This window comes from Rhinichthys klamathensis, unplaced genomic scaffold (assembly GCF_029890125.1).
Source record: "Rhinichthys klamathensis goyatoka isolate OS25496 unplaced genomic scaffold, OSU_Roscu_1.1 h1tg000139l_1, whole genome shotgun sequence".
Taxonomy (NCBI): Eukaryota; Metazoa; Chordata; class Actinopteri; order Cypriniformes; family Leuciscidae; genus Rhinichthys; species Rhinichthys klamathensis.
This window is the reverse complement of record NW_026606674.1, coordinates 988,473-1,011,861: the sequence shown is the minus strand read 5'-3', so window position 1 is coordinate 1,011,861 and position 23,389 is coordinate 988,473. Positions and strand designations below refer to the sequence as shown.

Sequence of the window (23,389 nt, the reverse complement as noted above, 5' to 3'; positions counted from 1 at the left end):
TGAATTTCTCTTATTAACTAATTCTTCAATGAACCAATCAAAAAGATTAACATTCTTATCAAAATTAATGCCTGATGCCTGAATCGAACTATAATGGGCAACAATGACGAAAAAACAGGTATGCTTGAACATTCTGTCTTTTGTAGGGTCGCATCTTGTGACATCCTGTCCTGTTCTAGGTTTTTTGGATGTCTTTGGTCCGTGTTACATTCATATTTCAGTCGAACTGCCCCAATATTTGTTTGGAAGAGGATCGGAACCTACCTTTCAGGGGTCTCTGTTCGCTTGTTTGGTGCGCATCAGGGTTCGGATGGCAGCGTTCACACTTATTCAAATGAACTGCACTAACAGAGCAATCGCACCAGAGTTCGTTTTAATCTAACCGAACCTGCCAAGTGTGAACAGTCTGAAGTCTGAACACACCCTAAGATTCCATGCGATGCAACATGCAAACTTGCAAAATGCACTGTCTAGTTCTTGTAGAAGACTGGTGCTTTGCTTCCCATCAGGCTGATAAAAAAACCTGTGCACACCATGTCTACCGGATATTATGTAATAGCCATCCAATTCGATTTGAACTGATGATTTCAGCCAGCTCTCGCCATTATTGTTCGATATACGTTAGACATTGTGTGGGTGTGCCGTCTGATGCTGAGACTAATTATCCCTTCGCTCCTTCCCCTCAATCTCTACCTCCATCTTTCTTTGTTAAATACCCTAAATCAAGCATGCTAGAAACCCAACAGCGACATATACCTGCAGTGCACTTCTTCAACTTCCTCCCAATATCTTTCTATTTCTCAGATGAGAAGACACTTCCATCCATCAGAACTGTCAAGCGAGTGGGCCTCTGGGTGCGGGAGCCCTGTGTGGGACTCGCCTCATTTCCCTGCTCTGATTAGCCTGGTTCGGCACTAACACTCCCCGCCTCCCCGGCTTCCTTCTCTTGGGGTGTGTGTTTTGTACTGCAATAAAGAGCTGTGGGGCTTTAGAAACAGTGTGATCTGCTCTCTTTTGCATGGTCTGTAAACTACAGGGGCCCAAAATGTGACACTTTTTGTGACATTGCTTGTTTGTAGATGAGTCACTGCTTTGGGAAAGTATGGAAATAAAATCTTTTCTTCATTTTGTCTGATTATTATATGCTCAGGTAAGACAGACAAGGATTTTTAATCACTTACCACTGCTATTCCATATAAATAAAGCTCAAATCAAAAATGCACCATAAGGTGACATACTTTTACCCACATAATTGTAATCTCACTTCAATGCTTTTAATGGGATTCTTATTCAATTGAAATATGTTTCGCAAGGTCTGTGTAACTTCTGTTAATATGAGGCATGACATACTAAATATCTCTATTGCACGAGATATTTAAAAATTTTTAGTTAAAATCGAAGCTGAAAACTCTCATTTCAGCGCAATGCTTTTGATATGAAGCCAAAATCCGTTTTCATCTTCCACAGAATGTGGTTTGATTGATTAGATGATAAAATGTTTTGGACCCAGTTTACTCCTGTATTTAACATTCATTAACATCCACTTGCAATCTGATCATCCAAGATGGATGTCAATACTTGGGTGTACATGGTATATAATTTATAAATTAGCTTTATGAATAATAAACAATATAGCATATAACAAATAATAATTAAAAAAATAGAAAAATATCTAATAAATAAGATAATAAATATGTATACATAAACAATAACAATAGAGTAAACACTTTACAAAAAGGTTCAGTTAGTTAATGAATTAGGTATCATGACAAATAAATGAAAAATGTTTTTATAATCTAGGTTAAATATTACTTTCTATATTTAAATGTGCTGAGTTTCAACAAATGTAATGCAACTCAATCAGGCCTGGCCCCCTTTTTTCTGCATATGTATTTGGCAGAAATTATTTAAATGAAGACTATTGTTATGTGTACATTCCCAAAAGAAAACTCAAAATTACAATCGAGGCGTTTTAGGGAGTTCAGAAACTGTGCGCACTTCTATGTGGAATAACTGCAAAATGTTACCAATGAAAATTCAAGAAAAACTATAAATTGTGTTACTGTGCCTGTTGTGCTGGAGGACACTTTAGTCCCAGTGGACTCTCTGCTTGCTGAATCATTTGGCACGTCTGCTCTCAGGAACAGTCTGGCCTAGTTGCAGCTGTACACTAAGTAGGCTACGCAGCCCGGCCTGGCACCCCAATAACCTACAACTCCTTCAGAGCATCCCCCTCCTGTTTTTCTTCTTTCTCCGTAACTGGAACAGCCCTAGTAAGATGTGTAGCTGTGTGCTGTGTGTACATAATCAGCAGTGGTAGAACCTACTGTGTGGATAGTGGGAGATCCTGTTACAGTATCAACAAACTCTGTCCGCCTCAGGGAGTCTTGTGCCATGTGTGCTAATAACATAAAGGAAAAACTCACAACGCTATCCATCACACGGACAGGCACATCATTTACAATACATTTATTTAAACTAAGGTCAGTTGATGGTTGTCACTGGAGTCAAGTTTGATAGCTTAATGTTAAGCAAATAGCTATGAGGAAAATCAAAGCAGCACTTCACTTTTAAATGGAAAAGGAAATGTCAATCTTTTTCATTATAAAAGTAAATGGCCTTAGGTATCAGAGGGTTAAAGCAACACCAAGTAACTTTTCCTCTGTGGTTGCCCTACAGGTTGGAAGCGGAATTGTCCATTACTGCTGTCGTAAATAATTTAGCCTACCGCATCCTACTGTCGCATGCGCACGCACGCACATGCTCTCTGTTTATCCAGCACCGGCTTTGGAATCATGATGACAATTCAAAAGCTACCCGGCTGCTAGTATCTTACATGTAGTTGTAGTCTACTGTCGAGTACGCTCCACCTATCGGCAATTGTAATGCTTGCCGTAAAGCAAGTCAGATTTGTAGTTTTCTTATATCTCATTCGGACTACAGAAACGCGACCCGATCTGGCAATCTTACATAGCATGGATATATCAGATAAAGGACCGCAAAACGGTGGCATAAGTGCATTCACCATGTCACGACTTGATGAACCACTGAAACGATTTTGAAAACATTATTTTAAGGTAAAAAAATCTTACTTAGTGTTGCTTTAAAGCTGGAATTGCCAAAGCCAAGCAACTGATGCAACATGATTATTACTCTGTGACAACAAGACGATTCCGACACTATGAATAGTTCAAATTATTTATACTATCAATATGATTCTTATGCACAACCATGAAATTTTAACAATTATCATAGTTGTGAGCTGCAGATGGTGTTGTATTAAACATTATTACTGCACACACATGGCACAACATACTGACAAATGTACCGGTATTGACAAATGTACTGACACAGCTCACTAATTTTTGGACAAAAAAAGAACAAAATAAAATAAATAATTTTACCTCAAAACTGTTCAGATGGAATAAATGTCAGAAATGTTGAAGTTTAGACAAAAGGTAAAGACTCATAACAACAAGAGAAAATCATAAGTACCGGTAAACATTTCTTGATCTAACGAAATCCAGAAAATGACGACACATGGCTTCTTAGGGGGCTATACTAAATTTTGCTTTTCTAATTAATGACACTACAAAGTCAGACGCACTATAGCACAAAACTAATGTGTTTTGCCTGTAATTGATGTTATGAGAGAAAATGGTTTCATATAATTTGCAGAGAAAGCCGAAAAAACGCATTAACCAACTGTTGTCTCACTTATACTGTAATAATGTTATATTTCTTCAGTGTTTACCAAACTTCTGACAACATGACATGCGATAAACAACACTGGTGTGCTCTCATTCCGGAAATATTTCCACCACTTTCTAGGTTTACATATGCCACCCTCCCCAATGACTGTGGGCATTGCAACCCAGATACATTCTCTGCTTTAAACAAGTGTTGCAGAGGGACTGCACACCCAATCAAATGTGAAAATGAGGAGTTAAACTTCGGCTGCATTAAACCAACATGTGAAATTTCACAGTTATGAGGAGTGGGGAAAGGGGGTGGACAAGAAGGAAGGGACACATTTATGCAATGCCAAAAAACACAAGCATGATACAATTTAGAATGCCAACATGAAAGCTGGTTCAGGGATCTGCAGAACGACCCCGGAGTGTGCGCCATATTTCTGAGCTGACACATAAAGACGGCCCACGGAGCAACACCTGCTGCTGCCAACTGGGCAAGAACTGTCAAATGAGGAATATTTCCCATAACATACACACTGCATTAGCAAGACCGCGAAGAGTTAAGACAGGTGAGAAACAGAGGCCTCTTCTTAGACAAGTTAACTTTAAATGAGTGCTAAATGCTGCTGTTAAACATAAGTGGACACATATCAGCCTATACATCACAATAAACAGATAAGAGAAAACGAGACACTACATTTTAAATGTGTATTTTTCAAATACGTAACCTTTTAGCAGCAAACTAACATATATTGTAAATGCCCTTAAAGCTATCATTCATGACAAAGTCACAAAACTCATTTTGATTTGTTTAAAAGTGAAGATTTGAATATTTCGCACAAATAGCATCACTAAACAACTGTATAAACTACATTTAAAGGTGCTGTAGTCGATTTCTGAGAAACGCTGTTGAAAGTGGATCAGACCGGGCACCACAAAAACACACTTGTAGCCAATCAGCATTAGGGGGCGTGTCCACTCACGATGTTGTGAGTGAACAAGAGGGAGATTTGAAGAACGACTGTAGAAAGAGATGGCTGAGAGACATTACAAAAGAGAAAAGGTCAAAGGAATATCACTGGAAAAAGAAGGGTTATGATCAGGCAAGAGCTTTAGGACTCAAGTTAATATTAGAAAAGCTTTCCAGCGCTGGAGAGACCTAAGTGGGAATGCTTGAAAACGGACACCGGGGTTGCGTGGTTTCAGCTCCATACACGAGTAACATTTTGCTATGTTTCACAGAACACAGATATGCTGTTGTTGTGATGTTAGATATTGTCACAGCACAGTTTTTTAGTGTCAATAATTGTCTGGAGTTCCTGTGCTGCTGGCGACTAACAACCAACTCTTGCTTGTATATAATCTTGAATGTAAATTTTTTGTTCATCATCATTATTTTGATTTACTTCAGCTATGATAAAGAGACATCCACTCTTGCATTGAGTGTTTGTACATTTTGGGGGCGGAGCAATAAAATGAGGGCTGTGTTTTCTTTTGGGTTGATTTCAAATATCAACAGTGTTTCTCAGAAATCGCTTACTGCACCTTAAACATCTGCTCAATTTTTAAAAAGTGCAATTGCTATGGGGTTCTAATTAGTTGTTAAAGTTTTGCTTTCTTTAGAACAACCGTAAGGAAAAAAAATACAAGAACATTCTAAAGAAGTGTTTTTGGGAATACAAAAAATCCTTAACTTTATTCTTAAGTTAGAAAATAAGAAGGCATTTAAGAATGTTAGATCTTCCTAAAGGGATAGTTCACCCAAAAAAGATTCTGTCATTATTTACTCGTCCTCATGTTGTTTTAAACCTGTATGAGTTTCTTTGTTCTGTTGAACACAAAGTAAGATATATTGAAGAATTTTCGTTTCTGGTCCCCGATGACTTCCATAGTATTTTTTTCTTTTTTCATAGTGGAAGTCAATGGGGACCAGCAACTGTTTGTTAACCAAAATTCTTCAACAGAACAAAGAAACTCATACAGGTTTAGAACAACTTGAGGGTAAGTAAGTGATGACAACTATCTGTTTAAGTAAGAAGAAATAAACATTAAATTAGTGTTCCAACATTGAAAAAAAGTCTCACTTCACCTTTATGCTGTGATAGAGCAAATCAGCCACTGTTGTGAAAAGGTATCTTTACAAGACCTCATGAACTACATCCGTAGATATTAAGAGAAAAGTAAGAAGGTCAAATATAGTTCAGACTAGTTCAGACCAAGAAGAAAAAGGGAAATATAAAGCTCAACAATGGAAACATAAGTTCACATTGACATTATTAAATCATATTTAAGGCTTATATCCAATCCAGGCACAGTATTATTGCTTTTCTAACATTATAAATTGTAATTTTTTCCAACTGTTCTTCCTCAACGCCTAGGGGGTTTCCTTTGAAGATAACAGCACTGAAATAGTATCAATCAGCTCGTCAAGAGTTAAGTATTATTCGGTAATTGAGCATATGGATGCGACTGACTCATACGCAGTTATGGGTGACATAAAGCTGACTTTTCTTTGTTCACAGTCCATCAGCAAATCACTTAATATTCCAATCACACATTTACAAACAAACCCACTGCTGGAATACACAAATCCAGAAAGGGCTTACGTGATACTGTTGACTCATTGAAATGTACCAGAGTCCTACACATTTGGCAGGAGGGCAAACAATGCATCGCCACACACAGACCAAAGCTTATCACAACGCCTCTCATGCACACTTCATTTTTTATAAACATCAAAAAGAGATGCACTTCCACAAGATTCTTGACAAAGTCTTTTAAAATGTTACACATCTTCACATGTATAAATAAAATTTAGTCTTTCATCGTCACAGTTATAGCTTCAATGGGTAAACAAGTAGACAAGGCTTGTTTTAAATAGTCTCCTTATTTAACGTTATTTACACTTTCAATTTTTCCAAACGTGTAAAAGAAAAGAAAGTGCCCAACAGTCCCTAAAGAAACACCATTAGCTTGCAGGTTCCTCTCCAGTCAGGCAGTGGTAATCGAGTTGGACGTCTGACTAAACGAGAGGAAACAGAGGAAGGTGTTAGAACAGCTGGACTGCGATTCCCAGAGCAATGGAGGGATGAAACGGAAACACCTAATGATGACATTTTGTGGAATGCTATCATTTAATGAGCTTTTTTTCTCTCCTCGGCACCCACATCATTCTAACGCAATGCTCCTCTTAATACTCAGCAGTGAATTTTTACTGCATTGGCATATGCAGGGACAAAGATGGGTAGATAAATGGGCAGTGAATGCTGGGACGTTTGATATGTTGATATATTTGTGAATTATGGCTTTTATGAACATAAAGCTGGTGCAGGAAACAGAGTGATGGCTTGGTTAATGATTTCCAGAGTGGATAATGCAAGGTGAAGATCCCTTAGCAACAGAGAGAGTGGGTGTATGAAAAAGATAGTGGAAAAGGGAGGTAGGGAAATGGATATAAAGCGAGTGAGAAAACAAATACTGTGTGTGAAAGAGAGAATGCCGAGCTGCTCATACTTCACACAATACTTGTGCTGCTTTTGAAGGAGCTCAGATTTGCTGATTCACTTTTTTTTTTCACACCTCACATTGTTCAACTAATCATCCTGCTCAGGAATTTTATTCAATAGTTGAAAACTGAGTGCGCGAGGAGCTTTATTATGCAGCGTTAAGAAATATCAGTTTGAGGATAATCTGTTTTATATCTCATAGGGTTGACTGGGATACTTTTACAAGGGCTATGTTTTTGAGTCAAAAGTCCAATTAAACAAAGGTATTTTCTCTAGCAGTGGCTCCTATTGCTTTTAAACAATTGTAAAATTATCGGACATTAGAATTAAATTAATAATAATAATCATTTTCATAAATCTCAGGCCGTGATAGGTACATTTTGCTGAAAAAACTATCATAATCATTTAAATGGCAGGTTCTCATTGTGATAAATTACATTCACCTTTTATGACAACATGCTCCAAAAGCAACTGTAACTTTGGGTAATAAAGAGAGATGTTCAATGTTACAAAATTTTTAGCCAAGTTTATGGCCTGTATACTCAGCCTAATAATTATTTACTGGAGTATAAATAGTGACAACTAGCCCCGCTCTTCCTGATTCCTTGGCTTTTGGGTAAAATAAAGTAATAACACAAATGTTAGCAAGGTGAGACGTTAAAGTGTCTTGAAAGCGAAATGAAAGACTACCGAAATATGAATCTCTCTTCCAAGTGGTCTCAGGGCAATTCTCACAAGAGCCTCTCACTTCAAAGCGGGCGAGATGGTAAATTGCATTGTGGGAGTTGGTATTAGGTTATGACACCAATGGTTAAGACTCTCAAATCCCCCGACCCATCAATGCCAGGCTGAAAAGCAACAAACTACATGGCCCTGCTGATCTTGCATGTTTCTTTGAGAGAAAGAAAAAAATGGGCCCGTCGTATCTGGCAGCCCGAGGGAAACGAAGATAAATTTATGGTACACATAGGGAGTTTCTGTGGGTGGGGGGGAAAAACAGATAAAGAAAGATGTTTTTTTTTCTATAGAGAGTAAAAGTGAGGATGTATTTGTAGGAAGAGCAAAGCCGTAAGACCTGTTTCTGTTGCTATGGCATGCGCAGGGTGTGGCAAGCAGAAGTAACTGTGCAAGCAGCCTGCATGTGTGGGCGTATGAGTATTAACGGTAAGTGTGTGTGAGTATGCAGTATGACAGTGCAATGTCTGCATGTGATGGTGAGAGTGGGCAGTAGGGTGATAGCATGCATGTGTGCCAGTTAATGTATGTAATGAGACGAGATGAGAAAACTAGAGATGACCTGCAGTGGTATTATTTCGGTTAACATCCCATCCCCTCCACACCACATCAGTTAACCACAGGTACAGACCTGTTCCCCCTAAAGGCATAAGGGTGTTGGCTCCCTAAAGCCAGAGCAAGTACAAGTAGATAAATGCATATAAGTAGAAACAAATAAACAATTAAACCATTTAAAACAACAACAAAAATGATTTATTTATATATTTATTTTTAACTACTTTTTTACATTCATTATATAATATTTATATTGCAATTTCCAATGTATTATGTATTACTAATTTATGCATGCATTATATTTATTTATTATAAAAAATAAACACCGAAAATGCAAGCATATTATATTATCTTAAATAAATAGATGTTTTGTTTTTATTTTAAATGTTTTATTTATTTATATTTATCATTTATTTTAACTACTTTTGTTTTGTGCAATCATTATAATTCATAATTAAATAAAAATGTCCAATATATAATATAGTAAATCTGAATTTGTGTATATTTATTATTTAAAAAAAATATATGCATATTTATAACACAAATATTCAAGTTTGTATTATAGTAAATGCATATATAAAACTAAATAAATAAGCAAGAAAATAGCTACAAACAAACAAATAATTGCTTAGTTTATTTTTATTATTTAACTAATTTTGTGCAATCATTATACAATATATATAATGAATATATATATATATATATATACAAAATGTGTTTGACTGATTTTGGGTATATTTATTTGCTATAAAAACAAAATATATGCAATTAAAATACAAATATTACGATATATTATAGTGAATACGTACATAAAATGAAATATATAAATAAGCAAATAAAGAATTTAATTATTTATTATTTTAGCAAGAAATTAAATTTCCAATATATTATGTATTACTGAATTTATGCTTATATTGTTTATTTATTTACTATGAAAACAAAATATTTGAAATTAATTAATTAATTTGTTTGGTACTTAGTTGTAACAGTAGAAACAATTAATTATCGGTAACAGCAATTCTTTGCCAAAGCCCTGACATGACACGTCAGCCAGTAACGGTGAATCTCTTGTCGTGGCTTCATGGGTGGCATACACGCTCCAACATGTTGTGGTTTTGTGTGTACAACCCAAATTTGAGCTCAATTCAGGTTGCTTCCTAATAACAACCCTAACCCCCTTCTCCGGTTTGTCAACCATGTGATCTTTCAGGCCTACAGGAGATGAACACCCTTGTTTTGCTGTCAGTGCACCCAAAAAAACTTCTGCCACCCACCCTCATCTTGCCAAGTCAGACTAATCGTTTGTTTCCTTCTGGCTTCTGTCGAATGAAAAACGCTATATTATTTTGCCAGTTTCTGTGGACTCTCCCCTTCTCTCCAGGGACTGCCAGCAAAACAGTAATTAGTAGGACTCTGAGAAAAAGAACGGGATGCCTTTTGAAAACTGTTAATTACAACTTTATGAGCATGACAGAAGGGCAGACACGGTATACAACACAGGCACTGATGTCACCAGAGCAAAAGACACTTGAATCGCAATATTTACCACCATACGTGCATTTATTGAGCACGCATGCACGATTAAATGGACTACAAAAGATAACATGAATCCGGACAGACTGAACTCAACTGAATGTGGATTGAAGGTCAGTGACAGAAATAAAATAAATGAAACTTGCATTACGATTCAATGTTTTCATCTGCCAAAATCAAATATTGTCTTTAATTGATTTCATTTGGATGCTTTTCTCAACAAAAATGTATTGATTAATTAATGAATCACAATATTATGCAATTCAATTTAATGTTAAACAAGTGACAGCCCAAATTTAAATACTTCGATATCGTTCCAATATGCTGTTCCATTTCAATAGAACGAACACAACTGAGCAATCCAGTGCACTTTTGAGAGAATATTTTTCCTTGTCATTCCAGATGGCCATCATGTCAAACAGCTCCAGGCTGAAACGCTGTGATTCACAATCACCATCAAAGGAAATTACGGATTGAAGTGGGGAATGATTCATCAGCTAAATTACAAGAACTATTCTGAAAGCAATTACTATAAAACCTGGCACTCTAAATACAATTAAATATTTAAAATGACTCAAGATTTTCTTGACAGATTTTTTTTTTTTTTTTTTAAATGGTAAATCGCTAACGTAAACGCTGAAACTGTAGCCCAGAACAATGTGTTTTTGTAGTTGAAAATACTGACTGTTTCCTGTCTTTCCGGCAAACATCAGTGGTGAAAAATCTCTCCACAAATCAATAGCATCCTGCATTTAAACTCTGTTCAAAGGAAAAATCACTGCTCTTCCGAGCACAACCCAGAATTCATTAGGGTGACCTGAATGCCTTAATCCAACCCATCTGAACTCAAGAATCAAGCCAAACAAATTGAAAAACTCATGTACTACTGGGGCATTACACAATTCTATCTGTTGGCTTGCCCGGCTCACATCACATTGACTCAAACGTGACTTTACCTAAAAAAATGCGCAATTAAATGCAATAAATTATCTAGAAAGTGCTACAAAATAGACTGCCTTAAAGGGTTAGTTCACCCAAGAAATGAAAATTCAGTTACAATTTACTCTGTACTAAGATATGTTGAAAATTGTGGGGGTTTTGTCCATACAATGAAAGTGAATGTTGTTTGTGTGTTCCACAAAAGAATAAAAGTCACACAGCCTCGGAACGATAGGTGAGTGAATGACAGTGTAGTTTTGGGGGAACTATCCCTTTAAGGAGGCAGAAAATGTCTGTGAATTACATCACAAGTGAGGTGGGGACACGTTTGCTGAATTCCAATAGCAACAGTGGCATGCAAAATACAGATGGGGAGAGTCCTGAGAGGAATTCGGGAAACACTCATCAGCAAACATGGATGAGATTTAAACTGACTGCCATTAAGAATTAAAAACCATAGCCATACATCTAAGTTTAACATAAAAATTAAACAAAAACTGCCGCAAGATGAATCTATACCGCTATACTTGGTTACTAAATTCCAGATAATTTAGGCAGATGAACCTCGAGAATGAAAAAAAATGCTTCAACATGCACCTGTGTACAATCTCACACAGCCTTTGGGGTTCATCCAATGCAGAGCCTTAAATAGCCAAGAGGATGTTTAAGACGAGTTTAGCCACAGAGATGTGCAATGCTTTAATATGCAGCTTTTGACAACAAAGTCATTCATTTACTTCCCACAGAGCCACATCTAACTAATGGGACCCATGTCTATTTTAATGAAATTCGATTCGACAAAATCAGAGACTGAAAATTAAGGCGAAACTGTAACAGTCATTTGAATAATGCAAAGCTTAGAGGAATGTAAAATAAATGACGCATGGGTCTTGCAGAACTTCTGGGCATGTTTTAAAGATTATGTGAAACACTAAACCGTGGTTTCATCAGAACTAAACTATTTTGTAAAATGCAACAGTGGTGTCTTGTTTCTACAGTATGGCACGCAACATCTACTTATTCCAACCAACATTCCTGACGATTTTTGACTGTTGACATTTAAGACCTTATGAAATCAAAAAAGGACGTTTATGCCTTAAAACTAATGTATACACACACACACACACATACACATCAAGAAAAATATTTTCAATACAATAAAATTTTTAATGGAATTTAACACAATACAAACACATTTAACTTCCTCTTCTCATCTTAAACACGGGAAAACATTGCAGAGAAACATCAGGATATGACTGTCTGGAGAACAACAAATGCTCCTCATATCTATAGAAAGAAAATAAATAAACACTGCGACAGCTCAAGGCTTTTCTTTCTCACGGAAACAACACATGCGACTTCAGAACAGTTCGGTAATTATGCAATTATGATGTAGGCTGCATCAACACATCTGAACGGATTACGGGACTTTAACATCAAAAGGCAGTCAAGGACACAAGAACTAATTGTACCATGAAACCTTCCTTTTGGAATCAGAGTTCCTACAGCTTGCAATGGCAGACTTCAAATGGATAGGATTTAACAAAATAATCGTACATGTCAATAGGGAGAATCTGCAACCAGATACATGCTCTATTGGTGCACAGACTGAAACGTGACTGCAGAAAACAAGACCTGTAGCATGCAAACGTGATTTGCAGTGCCTTTGGGAATGTCCAAAGATCTCCATTAAATAATTCCTTCAATGAAGCAGCATCAGGTTAATCCCAGGAATTAGGGATGGGTTAGGATGATCGACTGGTCGTCTAACAACCGTCTTTGGCCACTGCATCTTGGCTCACTTTTTTTAACATTCTACCACAGCAATTATGTTTTTAAAGAGGACCTTGCCTTTTACATTTTCTACTTTCTTTAGTGTGTAATGTTGATGTTTGTGCATGAAAAGGTCTGTAAAGTTACAAAGCAAGAAGTCCACTCCAAAGGGAGTTATTCTCTATATCAGTAAGCACTGTTTCTGAACTCCCTGAAACTCTCGATTGTAGTCTTGAGTTTTCTTCCAGGAACGTACAAGTCCCAATATTCCTCATTTAAATAATTCCCACCAAAGTCATACGTAACATAAATGGTGCTAGGCCTGATTGAGTTGCCTTAGTTGTGTTTTGTCGCCATGACCGGTTATAGAAAGAGGTGTGAGATATCCGAAACATGCTTGACGCGATTGACCAATCACAATACACTGATCCAGCTGACCAATCAGAGCACATTGTGCTTTTCGGAAGGAAAGGCTTCATCGAGACTGGAACTAAACAGAGCGTTACAGACAGCTTGGGAAGTGAGGTTCTGCAATAATGTAAAATATGTGAAAAATAATATGGATTTTTTCGTACATTCAAGAAAACCTATTCTAGTAGACCCCAAAAACAAAATCAAGAAAAAGGGCATATAGGTCCTCTTTAAGACCATGCATCAAGTGTAAAATAACTTTTGATTTCCATGTTCCATTTGATTTCACTCCATCTAGCTGTTTTTGAACACAAGAGCCTCCTAAGAAGCATCAATTTGACAGTATAAAAATAAAACAACAAGAATATTACAAAATATGAGAGATTATGAGAATGATTTAAACCAGTTCAAGTAACACTGCAGTGCCTCCACGTCACCGATTGGCTGATTCCTCTGTCATTAGGATAATGCTGCCTATATTATATTTGCAAATGGTCCACAACCAATAAGTAACTGTTTGTTTCAACCAATTATTTCAAAGATGAAATAATCAAAAAGTAAACAATTCAAGAACAAATTCACAACTCAGTCATCAAGTTTGGTCACATCTAAATCTGAACTAACTTGAAATTATGGATTCAATGTAATATTTTGGTTATGAGACAATTCTTTTTATATATATATTTAATAATATTGGTCGATATTGAATATTTAAACATATATTTTCCCTAGTTTTACATTGAGATTACCTTTGCCGTAATCTAATGCTCACTTAACTTTAATCTTCAAAAACGGTAATAATTGAATAACTGTTAATGCAATGAATTTAAATTTAAAATGATAGTACTTTATAATATTTTTATATTTTATGTCATCATAATTTTAGTCTTTAAAGCAATTTAAGTTTTTCATTATTATTTATTTAGACAAAATAATGTGGAATTTTAATATCGGTTACATATCGGTTATCGGACATAACATGAAATTGATTATTGGCGTATTCTAGCCGATACGCCAATAATACATTTCATGTTATGTCCGATAACCGATATGTAACCGATATTAAAATTCCACATTATTTTGTTCATTATAAAGTTCATTATAAAGCAAGGTGTATCAATGAGTTAAACGGTCCCCAAAGGCTTGTGTGGAGTGGGAGAAATCTGGCAGCGAGCTGTCCGTGCTCCAGCCCTCATGAAGAGGAGTGTTGTAGAGAATCACGGCTGACAAGTGTGTTTCACCGTTGGCCTGAGCTCAGCGTGGGCTCAGAATATACTCATCAGCCACCTGCTGGAACAGCATTCTTACAGTTTAATCCTTCAGAGAGGTCAGGGGGCAGCACACCATGCACACTGACTAAGCAGACCCCACCAATACGTCATGTGGACGACGCCAGCATCTAGTAACCAAAGTCTTACAAACAGTAATCCGCAGCTGATTTAAACGCAAACTAATATGTAACTGGAACAGAAATACATGGCAGGTCATGACATTTCTAAATTGTCAAAATTGGAAATTATTTTTGACATCACGTTAGGGTCGAGCTCAATCAGAGCACAGAGATGATGTGAGAGCAGACTACAGGATGAATCGTGACTAACACAAGCTTTGGAGTTCTGCTCTCATTTGACTGTACACTGTAAAAAAAAAAGTTGAATATTTAAGTACAATCAACTTGGATGTTTAAGTCAATTTAACTTAAATTGCATTAAACTGACTTAAATTAGTTGAATCTGGTATAACTTACAAGAAAAGTTGAAAATTGCTTAACTTATTTTGATGAGTAAAGCATTGTAAAAACATATGTTGTCGTAACTTATTGATCATATAAACAGGTGCTGTTAGAAATACACAGCAACTTAAAGGGATAGTTCACTCATATCGAAAATTGTGATAATTTACTCAGAACTCATATGAATTTCTTTCTTGCACTAACATTTAATCAAACCATTAAAACAGAAAACAGGAAATTGAAAATGCAACACAGAATTTGGGGAAAAAAGCACCATCAAAATATTTGGTGATTTTCAATTCTACTGAATATTGCGGAATCCTTCTTTTGATTATTTTCAGTGAATCAGATTTGATTTGGTTTGATCAAAAGAGACAGTAAAAGACATTTATATTGTTACAAAGGATTTCAATTTCAAATAAAAGCTATTCTTTTAAACGTTCTATTCATCAAAGTATCCTAAAAAATGTATCAAGGTTTTCAATCAAATATTAAGCAGCACATTGTTTCAGCATGGTAATAATAAGAAATGTTTCATGAGCAGCATATCATAAAATGATTTCTGAAGGATCATGAGACACTGAAGACTAAATTGATGCTGTAAATTCAGCTTTACCATCACAGGAATGGATTTACATTTCAAAGTATATTCAAATAGAAAACAGTTATTATATATAATTGGGAAATTATTCCACAATGTTACTGTTTAACTGCATTTTAAATTCAGCCTTGGTGAGAATAAAAGACTTTCCAAAATGTTGCAAAAAATTAACTGACCCTTTTGAACGCTAGTCTACATATAACAGTAATGTTTTTGATTACTTTATAGATTTTGTAAGTTGATAAGTTGGGCCTCCAGCTGTTCTTCACTGCATTTTAAATCTCCAAAACATACAGCTCTGTCTGTCCTAAATCTGCCATACATTCAACATGATACATCAAAGACTTTACAAGCTTCAGTTGAGCCAGCTGACCGTCTGCTGCTTTGGTTTCGAGTTCAAAACACCCCAAAGCAACATTTCACAAGCACATTTAGGCGGTGCAACTATACCTCTCACTTTTCAGGTGTCTAAAGGGACACATTTCCTGACTGACATGTAGCATATATTGACAAGTAACAAGTGAAACGACTGCTGTCAGCAACTCATGAAAAACAAATTACACCAAAATCGAGGAGCGACATTAGCTATACATCAATAAAAGATGTGGAGGGAAAGCTTGTGCTCCCGAACGAAATTGAAAAGATGCAATATTTCGCGGGAGGCAACAAAACCCTTCATATCAAGAACCAAAATGACATTTTCTTGGCTTATCTGGGACTCACAGTCTGCTCTTTTTACCTCCTACATGTGACACAAAAAAACCCCATCAACAGTCCTTCTTGCTCTTTTATCCTAATATTGGTGTCTTCACGCTAATTTTCTTCCAACTTTCTCATTTCGCCGTCTCATCTCAAGTCATTTCTCTTTCAGTATCATTTTATTCACCTTCATCACCTCTCTCCACCCATTCCTGACATTGTCATTTTTTCAATTTGTCCCTCCACATCTTTCACTTTAACTTGGTCTCTTTGTTCTCCTTCTTTCTTGCAAGAAGAGAGCATTATTTGTGAAAACGGTCAGTCAGTTACGTGTGTCGATAATCAACCCTGCTGGGTTTGCCACGGAAAAATTGACCATAACCGCTATTCAAGTTAACTATAGACTGTTGAAAAGGCTTTCACGTATTTGAGACAGGCGGGGAGTCGGCAATGAAAAGAACAAGGGTAAAGGGAGAAAATGAGATAATCATACAGGAGAAACCCCAATATATCAATCAATCAACAAATCAGTAATGCATTACAAGCATAGACATGCTCATGCATAAAGAGCTGTCTTATGTCTTCAAGATAGTATAAGGTTGAGATATAAGAGCAGATCACTAACCAGTGCTGCAATCACTGTACTCTAAAAGCTCCTAAGAGCAACAGCAATTTGCTCCAAAATTGAACCTTATAAAGCCACAGTGACATTACAAGAAACACAAGAGGCCTTGCAGGAAAGGTGCCAAAAGCTCAGCATTTGGAAAGGTGGCCAGCTTGCATGGCACATAAAAGGTGAAATTGTACAGGGGAAAGCACCATAAATGGAAACTGGAGATTTTAAGCTTTTAAAAAAGATGTAAAAGTGACCCATTTCTTCAAGATTTTTTGATGAGTAGAAGGTTCAAAAGAATTGTTTTTATTTGAAAAATATATATTTTTTTTATCAATGCAAGTATAGTCAAAGTCTATGTTCACTTCAGTCTCCATTCATTGCAATGGAAAAGAGCAACTGGTACATTCTCCCAAATTTCTGCTTTTGTGTTTTACAGAAGGAATAAAAGTATACGGGTTTGGAATGACATGAAGGTGAGAAAAAGATAACAGTTTTCAAACCAATGACTAGGGTGGCTAGAACGGATGCAAACAGTGTTAATGTGAAGCTGGACATTCAGCTCTATTCTTCAGATCTTTCGGTCAACTCTCCAACATTCATCACACCAGAGAAAGCACATGCCTGTGGCCTGTGGTGATGTAAAACAACTGTTAACTGGAGCTGCATCATGAATAGCAAAGTGTGAAATTTCATAGTAGGAATCTTTATGGTTTGCTGGAATCTGCCTCAACCATAAAAAAATACCAATCCCAAACTGATCGCTCACTATAGTTGATAATCACTTTCAGAAATGGATAACAACCTTAAATGTTACTAATAAGACTCCTTGATTATGTCATCAAAATAAGCCCCTCATGGCAGAAGCCAAAAACGAGTTTGTTTCAACAGGTGGAGGGAAAAAAGGGACTGCGGCACAACAGTGTGAAGCCCTTCCTGTTGTGTTTGCACCTGTTACAGTGTCTAAATGAATAAGAAGTCTGAAAACAAACACCCTGCTGGGACTCACTCATGTCCTCCCACAGAACTTATTTATCTTGAGAAATAAATAAGTCAACCGTACTGCAGAGAAGCAGAACACATTTATGGATCATCATACACAATATGCTAGCGAGGAAGTGCAGGGATCTGATTATGCTAGCAACTATTATGAAACACCCTCTCAATAGTGCTTTCAAAAAAGGATGCAGGTAGGAGGTGGATGGACAGAACAACTGTTGACTGACCTCAAATTAGGTTTGTGACTAAGTTCAGGTGCATTTCAATTGTAGTTGCATCATAAAACCAGCAGGAATCAATGACAAGAAGGATGTGAATATAAAGCACATTCTAAATATTAAGTGTGACTATTAGCAAGACGAAAAAGTGTGTATAAAAAAATAAAATAAAAACATTTACCGCTTGCGTTCTTGCCACAAATGAGGTGCTGGTACGGCTGCAAGAGACCCCACAGCTCCGAATCGTTATTTATGGCCTGTTCCAGGGACTCCACTGAAAACTTTGGCACTCCGTTCTCCTTCTCCACCAGCGCGCTCCTCTGCACACGGATGAACAGCTCTCTGAACAGGCTCTCCATACAGGCGCACAGGTAGATCGCCGCGTGCTCATGGATGCGCAGGGCCACCCGGCTATCCACCATCCACCTGAAGAACTTCCCTACGGAGAAGACGAGTCCGCATCGGGCATTTTTGCCCCTGCTGAACTTATCACCCGTGCTCATGTTGTAAAGCGACAGCGCGCTGAGCGCCGCAGTGATGCAGTTCACGGAGATGGTCCACGAGAGGACCATTTTGATGGCGCTCTGGATCTCGTGCTTCGTGCATCTTGCGTAACGCAGGCTCAGGCGCTGAGCCTCCCGGGCGATCCTCACCAGCGTGCGGCTGACCAGCGCGGAGAGCTTGGCTAGGATCTCCCGCGACGCGTTCCCCACGCACAGCTCCTCGTCTTTGCGCAGCGCGCCTTCCACCTCTCCAAGACTCCACGGCACGTCCTCCTCCAGCTCGGGCAGTTTAGCGCACTGGCCCGAGCACTCCAGGATCTCCGTGTCTTCCGCCAGGACGGTGTTGACCGTGTCCAAACTGTTGTGTCTGCTGTGCATGGATTCAGTCAGATGCCAGCAGTTGCCCCCATGCGCGTACGAAAGATGCGTGTCCGAGCAACAGAGCGACACGCTGGACGACCTGAAGGAATCCGCTGCTCCACCATAACCGGAATCGAGCGTTAAATCCTCCAGCGTCCTCGCCGCTGTCTTACCCTTGCCTGCCATGGCTGCACCTCATAATGTTAGGCTTATGCCTGATATTTTAAAGAAAACCCAAAGCGCGTTCCCGTGGCGCGCCCTCTCCTCGGAGCAGTATATAGGAATGTATTGCCACCTAATTTCACGAGCAAACACCAATCTGCTTACCAAAATTCGTTTAATGTCTTTGGTAAGTCACCGGAAAAAAAATATATCTCCACCGCGCGCCTCTGCTCCCAACTTTGCGTGCGTAATTCGAGAGCTCAAAACGCCTTCACCAACCACTGCATCATTCCCTGCGAAACCACTCATTTAGGGAGGAGCTATACAAATAGACACTCATAGGGGAGGGATTGTATATATAAATCACTTTAATGGAAGGAGGGAATATGCAGAAAGAGAATTACTCATTATCAAATCAACAGGCTCCAAAACTACATGGGTGCTTTAGTTTATTAATAAATTTAGTAATATTAATTAATCAGACAAATAGTGTCTTAAAATAGTAGCATCTTCAATAAAACTATATAGAAAATTATTAGCGTCACATATATAAGCAATTAGCAGATTTTATTGAAAAATATATTTATCTGCATATTTGGACATATATAAATATTTATTACTATGATCACACAAGGGACACTCCATAATCGCTTCTAAACACTCTTCTTTCTTACCATCTCGACACCCTTCTCTTTAGCCAGAGGATGTTTACGCGATGATTCTGAAATTTGCAGATCAAAGCAATCTCTTGCACAGCTTCTGTACCTTTCATCTGTCTCAAACCATTTAAAATGTAACTCCAGCAATTATTCCAGAATTATCAAAAAGTTCTGGAACTAAACAAGCACGGTATACGAGAATGGGTTTAAACACGTCTAGGCTTTGAGTGTTTAACTATGCAAGTGTTCTGGCGTGACAAAAAAACTAATTGTTTTGAAGTGAGAAGCCTTGCAATCTGTCTCCTTATCAAGTTCATTATTAATACGCACAAAGAGAACGCCTTGGAGTTTGGTGCATTGGTGGAGAATTGTTGCGTATCTGGCGCCCTCTATAGGTGATATTGTGTAAATATCCTTTATTCTGTACTTCTCACTACTTGTTCTATTACATTATTGCTCTATTCTCACAAAAAATACAAGATTTAGGACATCAAACGTGTAAAAAAACAGGAAATAACACCACTATATAAGAAAATTACTGAATCACTAAATATCATGCAAACCCCGGTATACAGTAAAGATGGTATGTGACATTCAGCAAGGCTTGTGAATATGGTGGTATATCGATATGGCATCGATATTGACAACATTCAATCTTTGTATGTGCTTTTATTTCAGTTAATCAATTCTACATATTTTAATTACCTTAGATATGCACTGTGCATATGAATAAATCAGTGGGCAGGCTGGGATTCAGAGGTTGTCCTTAATTGAGATTTCTCCTTCACATGTTCTTCCATGACTGCGTGTTGCCTGGAAACACAAAGGCGACAATGTATATGGTTCTTATGTATAACTCACATAAGAATTCCATCTTCTGGATAAACAGAAACCATTATGGTTATATCAGGATAAAAAGAACAAGTATGAATAAGAAATGTGTAATTAAGTCTAGATCTCCAGGTTCATTCCTCATCTGGAAGGTTTAATTTGGTTATACAAATACCCAGGATAATGTTATATGCTTGCCGATAAATTGCACAAGTAACTTCACACATTCAGAAATTTTTCAAGATACCATTTCACTGGAATGGCAAAATTCATACATAAATAATGCTGCATAGAAAGAAAAACGATGGTGCACCACACTGAGATGTAAAAATGCTTACAGCCATTTAAATAAAATGGAAGCATTATGTTAGTGGTAATTTTAACGAAAGATTAAATATATGACATTTGGAATTTGGATATACTAGTTAAAAAAGAAAATTCTTTTCAAATTCAATTATCCAGTGAGGCAAATAGAATTATTGAACTTATTCTTGTTCAAATGAGCTAAAAATTACATGCTTTTATGTGTAACACATATGTAATAACATATTGAATTACATGCAAAGTGCACACAGACATGTAACATTAAATAATTCATAATGAGGTGCTCTGATTTTTATGCTTCTCAGACATATGCTCTTCTATAAAGGACATCAAAGCTTATTCACTGATGCAGGTCTGAACTGAAAGAGGGTTGGAATATACACATATCAGGTATTTCTTTACTGATGATCAACCCTCGATAACAAATCATGCTTTCTAAATAGCTGTGCTTATAATGCTTAAGCTTAGTCCTTGCCAAATCTGTAAGATATTTAGCATTTTTTCAAACATGAGTGATCATAAATGGTTGCATTACATGCTCCACAAGACAAAATGACTGAAATTACACAAATTATCTTCAAAGGTGCACACATCCTTGGTTCACAATATAATGTGTTAAATCTGCAGAGTATGCTGGGAAAGCAAAGACCTTTCAGTGCCTGAATGTTTTTTTTTTTTAAAGAAAGTTGGTTGTAAACAAACCAGGGACTATTACAAAGCATAACTCGATAAGTGCAATTTAGTTGCTCAAAATGTAAAATTATTCAAAGAGGCCATCTTACCCCACTACTGGGGTAAGTTGACCCGCTACCTGGGATAAAAAGCTCCCCCGGCTAAACTTTTACAGCACGTATAATTGACTTTTGATATCATTCAATATTTATATATTTGTCATTAATATAAAATACTAAATTAACTATTCTATTTAAAATGGAATTTTAACAATTTAGATGAATAATCGAATAACCGATGACAGACAAAGCAGAATTCCAGTAAAAGAGATTCATCTGAAAGGTAAAATTATTCTGTGACACATAGGCATATGAGTATTTACATATTTAATTACCCATATTTTATTAGAAGATGTGTCATAACACTATGAATGCAAATTGAATGATTTCACTCAACTAACCTAGGTTTTAATGAAAGCAAAGATGTCTGAAATGTACATCTAATTCATGGAAATACTGAATAACAACCCCATTAATTACAATAATTATTAAATGTAAAAATAATAACACTAGTGACAACATGCCACTTGGGGCCTTCTGTGCCAATAATTTGGAGGTCATATACCCAAGGGTCTAATTTTATCTTTTTACTTCCAAACAAAAACTAGAAATTTTACTCCACAAATCTAAAAACATTAATGTGTCCACAAATACCTCATTAACAAATGGACACAAAAAACTTTGAAATTCAACATAATCGAATGTCATAGATCACTATTTTCCAGAAACACAAAATTAGATCAATTAACCTCAAAACTGTTTCGACTGATGTTGATATTCAGATGAAAGTAAAAATTAAAAAGAGCGTAGCAATTCATCAAAAGTGCTGAGATGAGATTTTTTTGTCATATGGTCAGGAGAGAAAAATCAATAACTAACTAACAGTAAACAAAATGCAATGTTGCTTAAAAATTATAAACATCATGCAGAGACCCAAGTACAAGAACTGTATGCATGCAAAGGACTGATGCAAACAAAGCAAGCGCAGAAAATGTATTTCTGCCAACACTTCTTGTAAAGACAGAAAAGGTGATTTTAACAGCACGACTCAACAGCGCCACGCGGTTCAGCAAAGAACAGCGCACGGACACGAGCTTGATCATGTCGCTTCTCATGTGCCTATCCGGGTACTGAAGCTCCAGCCAATCAGCTTCAAGGATTACACTCTAAAGTCCTTAACTGTCCTTATGGAGTGGAGATGTATAAATCAAGGCTTGCAGTGTTTATATATATGCAAACTCCGAGCAGAGTTTGTATAGAAATGATTTGTAATAATTCTATGCATTTATTAATAGTTTTGATATAAACAATAACATTTTGACATTACTATTCCATGAATATTAACATAAACGATAAAGAGTAATCTTCATTCACATTATGCGATGAAGAGCATTTTATAAAGTATAATAGGTTAGTCAGTGTATAGTCATCACATCATCACACCCAGAGATCACCAAAGAAACGTCATTGAGGACCAGCGACGTCATATTAGGGCTTGACAAACCAGAACGCGGTACTTCATGTGCGCAATCATTAAGGTGGAGCTTAGTCGACAGACTGAATTGCATGGACGAAAGTGTGTGGAACCTTCTCCGTGGGAAAATATTTACAACTTTACGTAACGTTGAAGGAAAACAAATCAAGACAAGAAGGATACCTAATACGTGGTGTCATTTCATGCGGGATACTGCTTTATTTTACTGCCTGTAACGCGGTTACGAGGGGCTCCAGCCCATATTGTTATTTACATAATCGCGCTGATTCGGGCTCACAGTACGTCGGACTCCGTTGATTTCAGATGGAAGACCAC

At 37.0% G+C, this 23,389-nt stretch overlaps 1 protein-coding gene across 2 annotated transcripts in view; it reads right to left on the bottom strand.

Moving 5' to 3' along the window:
* The window catches only part of btbd11a (BTB (POZ) domain containing 11a), a 114,155-nt gene extending 94,966 nt beyond the window's left edge, over nt 1–19,189 (bottom strand). For both annotated transcript variants that reach the window (XM_056257514.1, XM_056257515.1), the window contains exon 1: nt 18,191–19,189. In XM_056257514.1, coding sequence (XP_056113489.1) covers nt 18,191–19,058 — 868 coding nt within the window. In that variant the 5' untranslated portion in view covers nt 19,059–19,189. The remainder of the gene's footprint in view (nt 1–18,190) is intronic.
* Nucleotides 19,190–23,389: the final 4,200 nt, after the last annotated feature.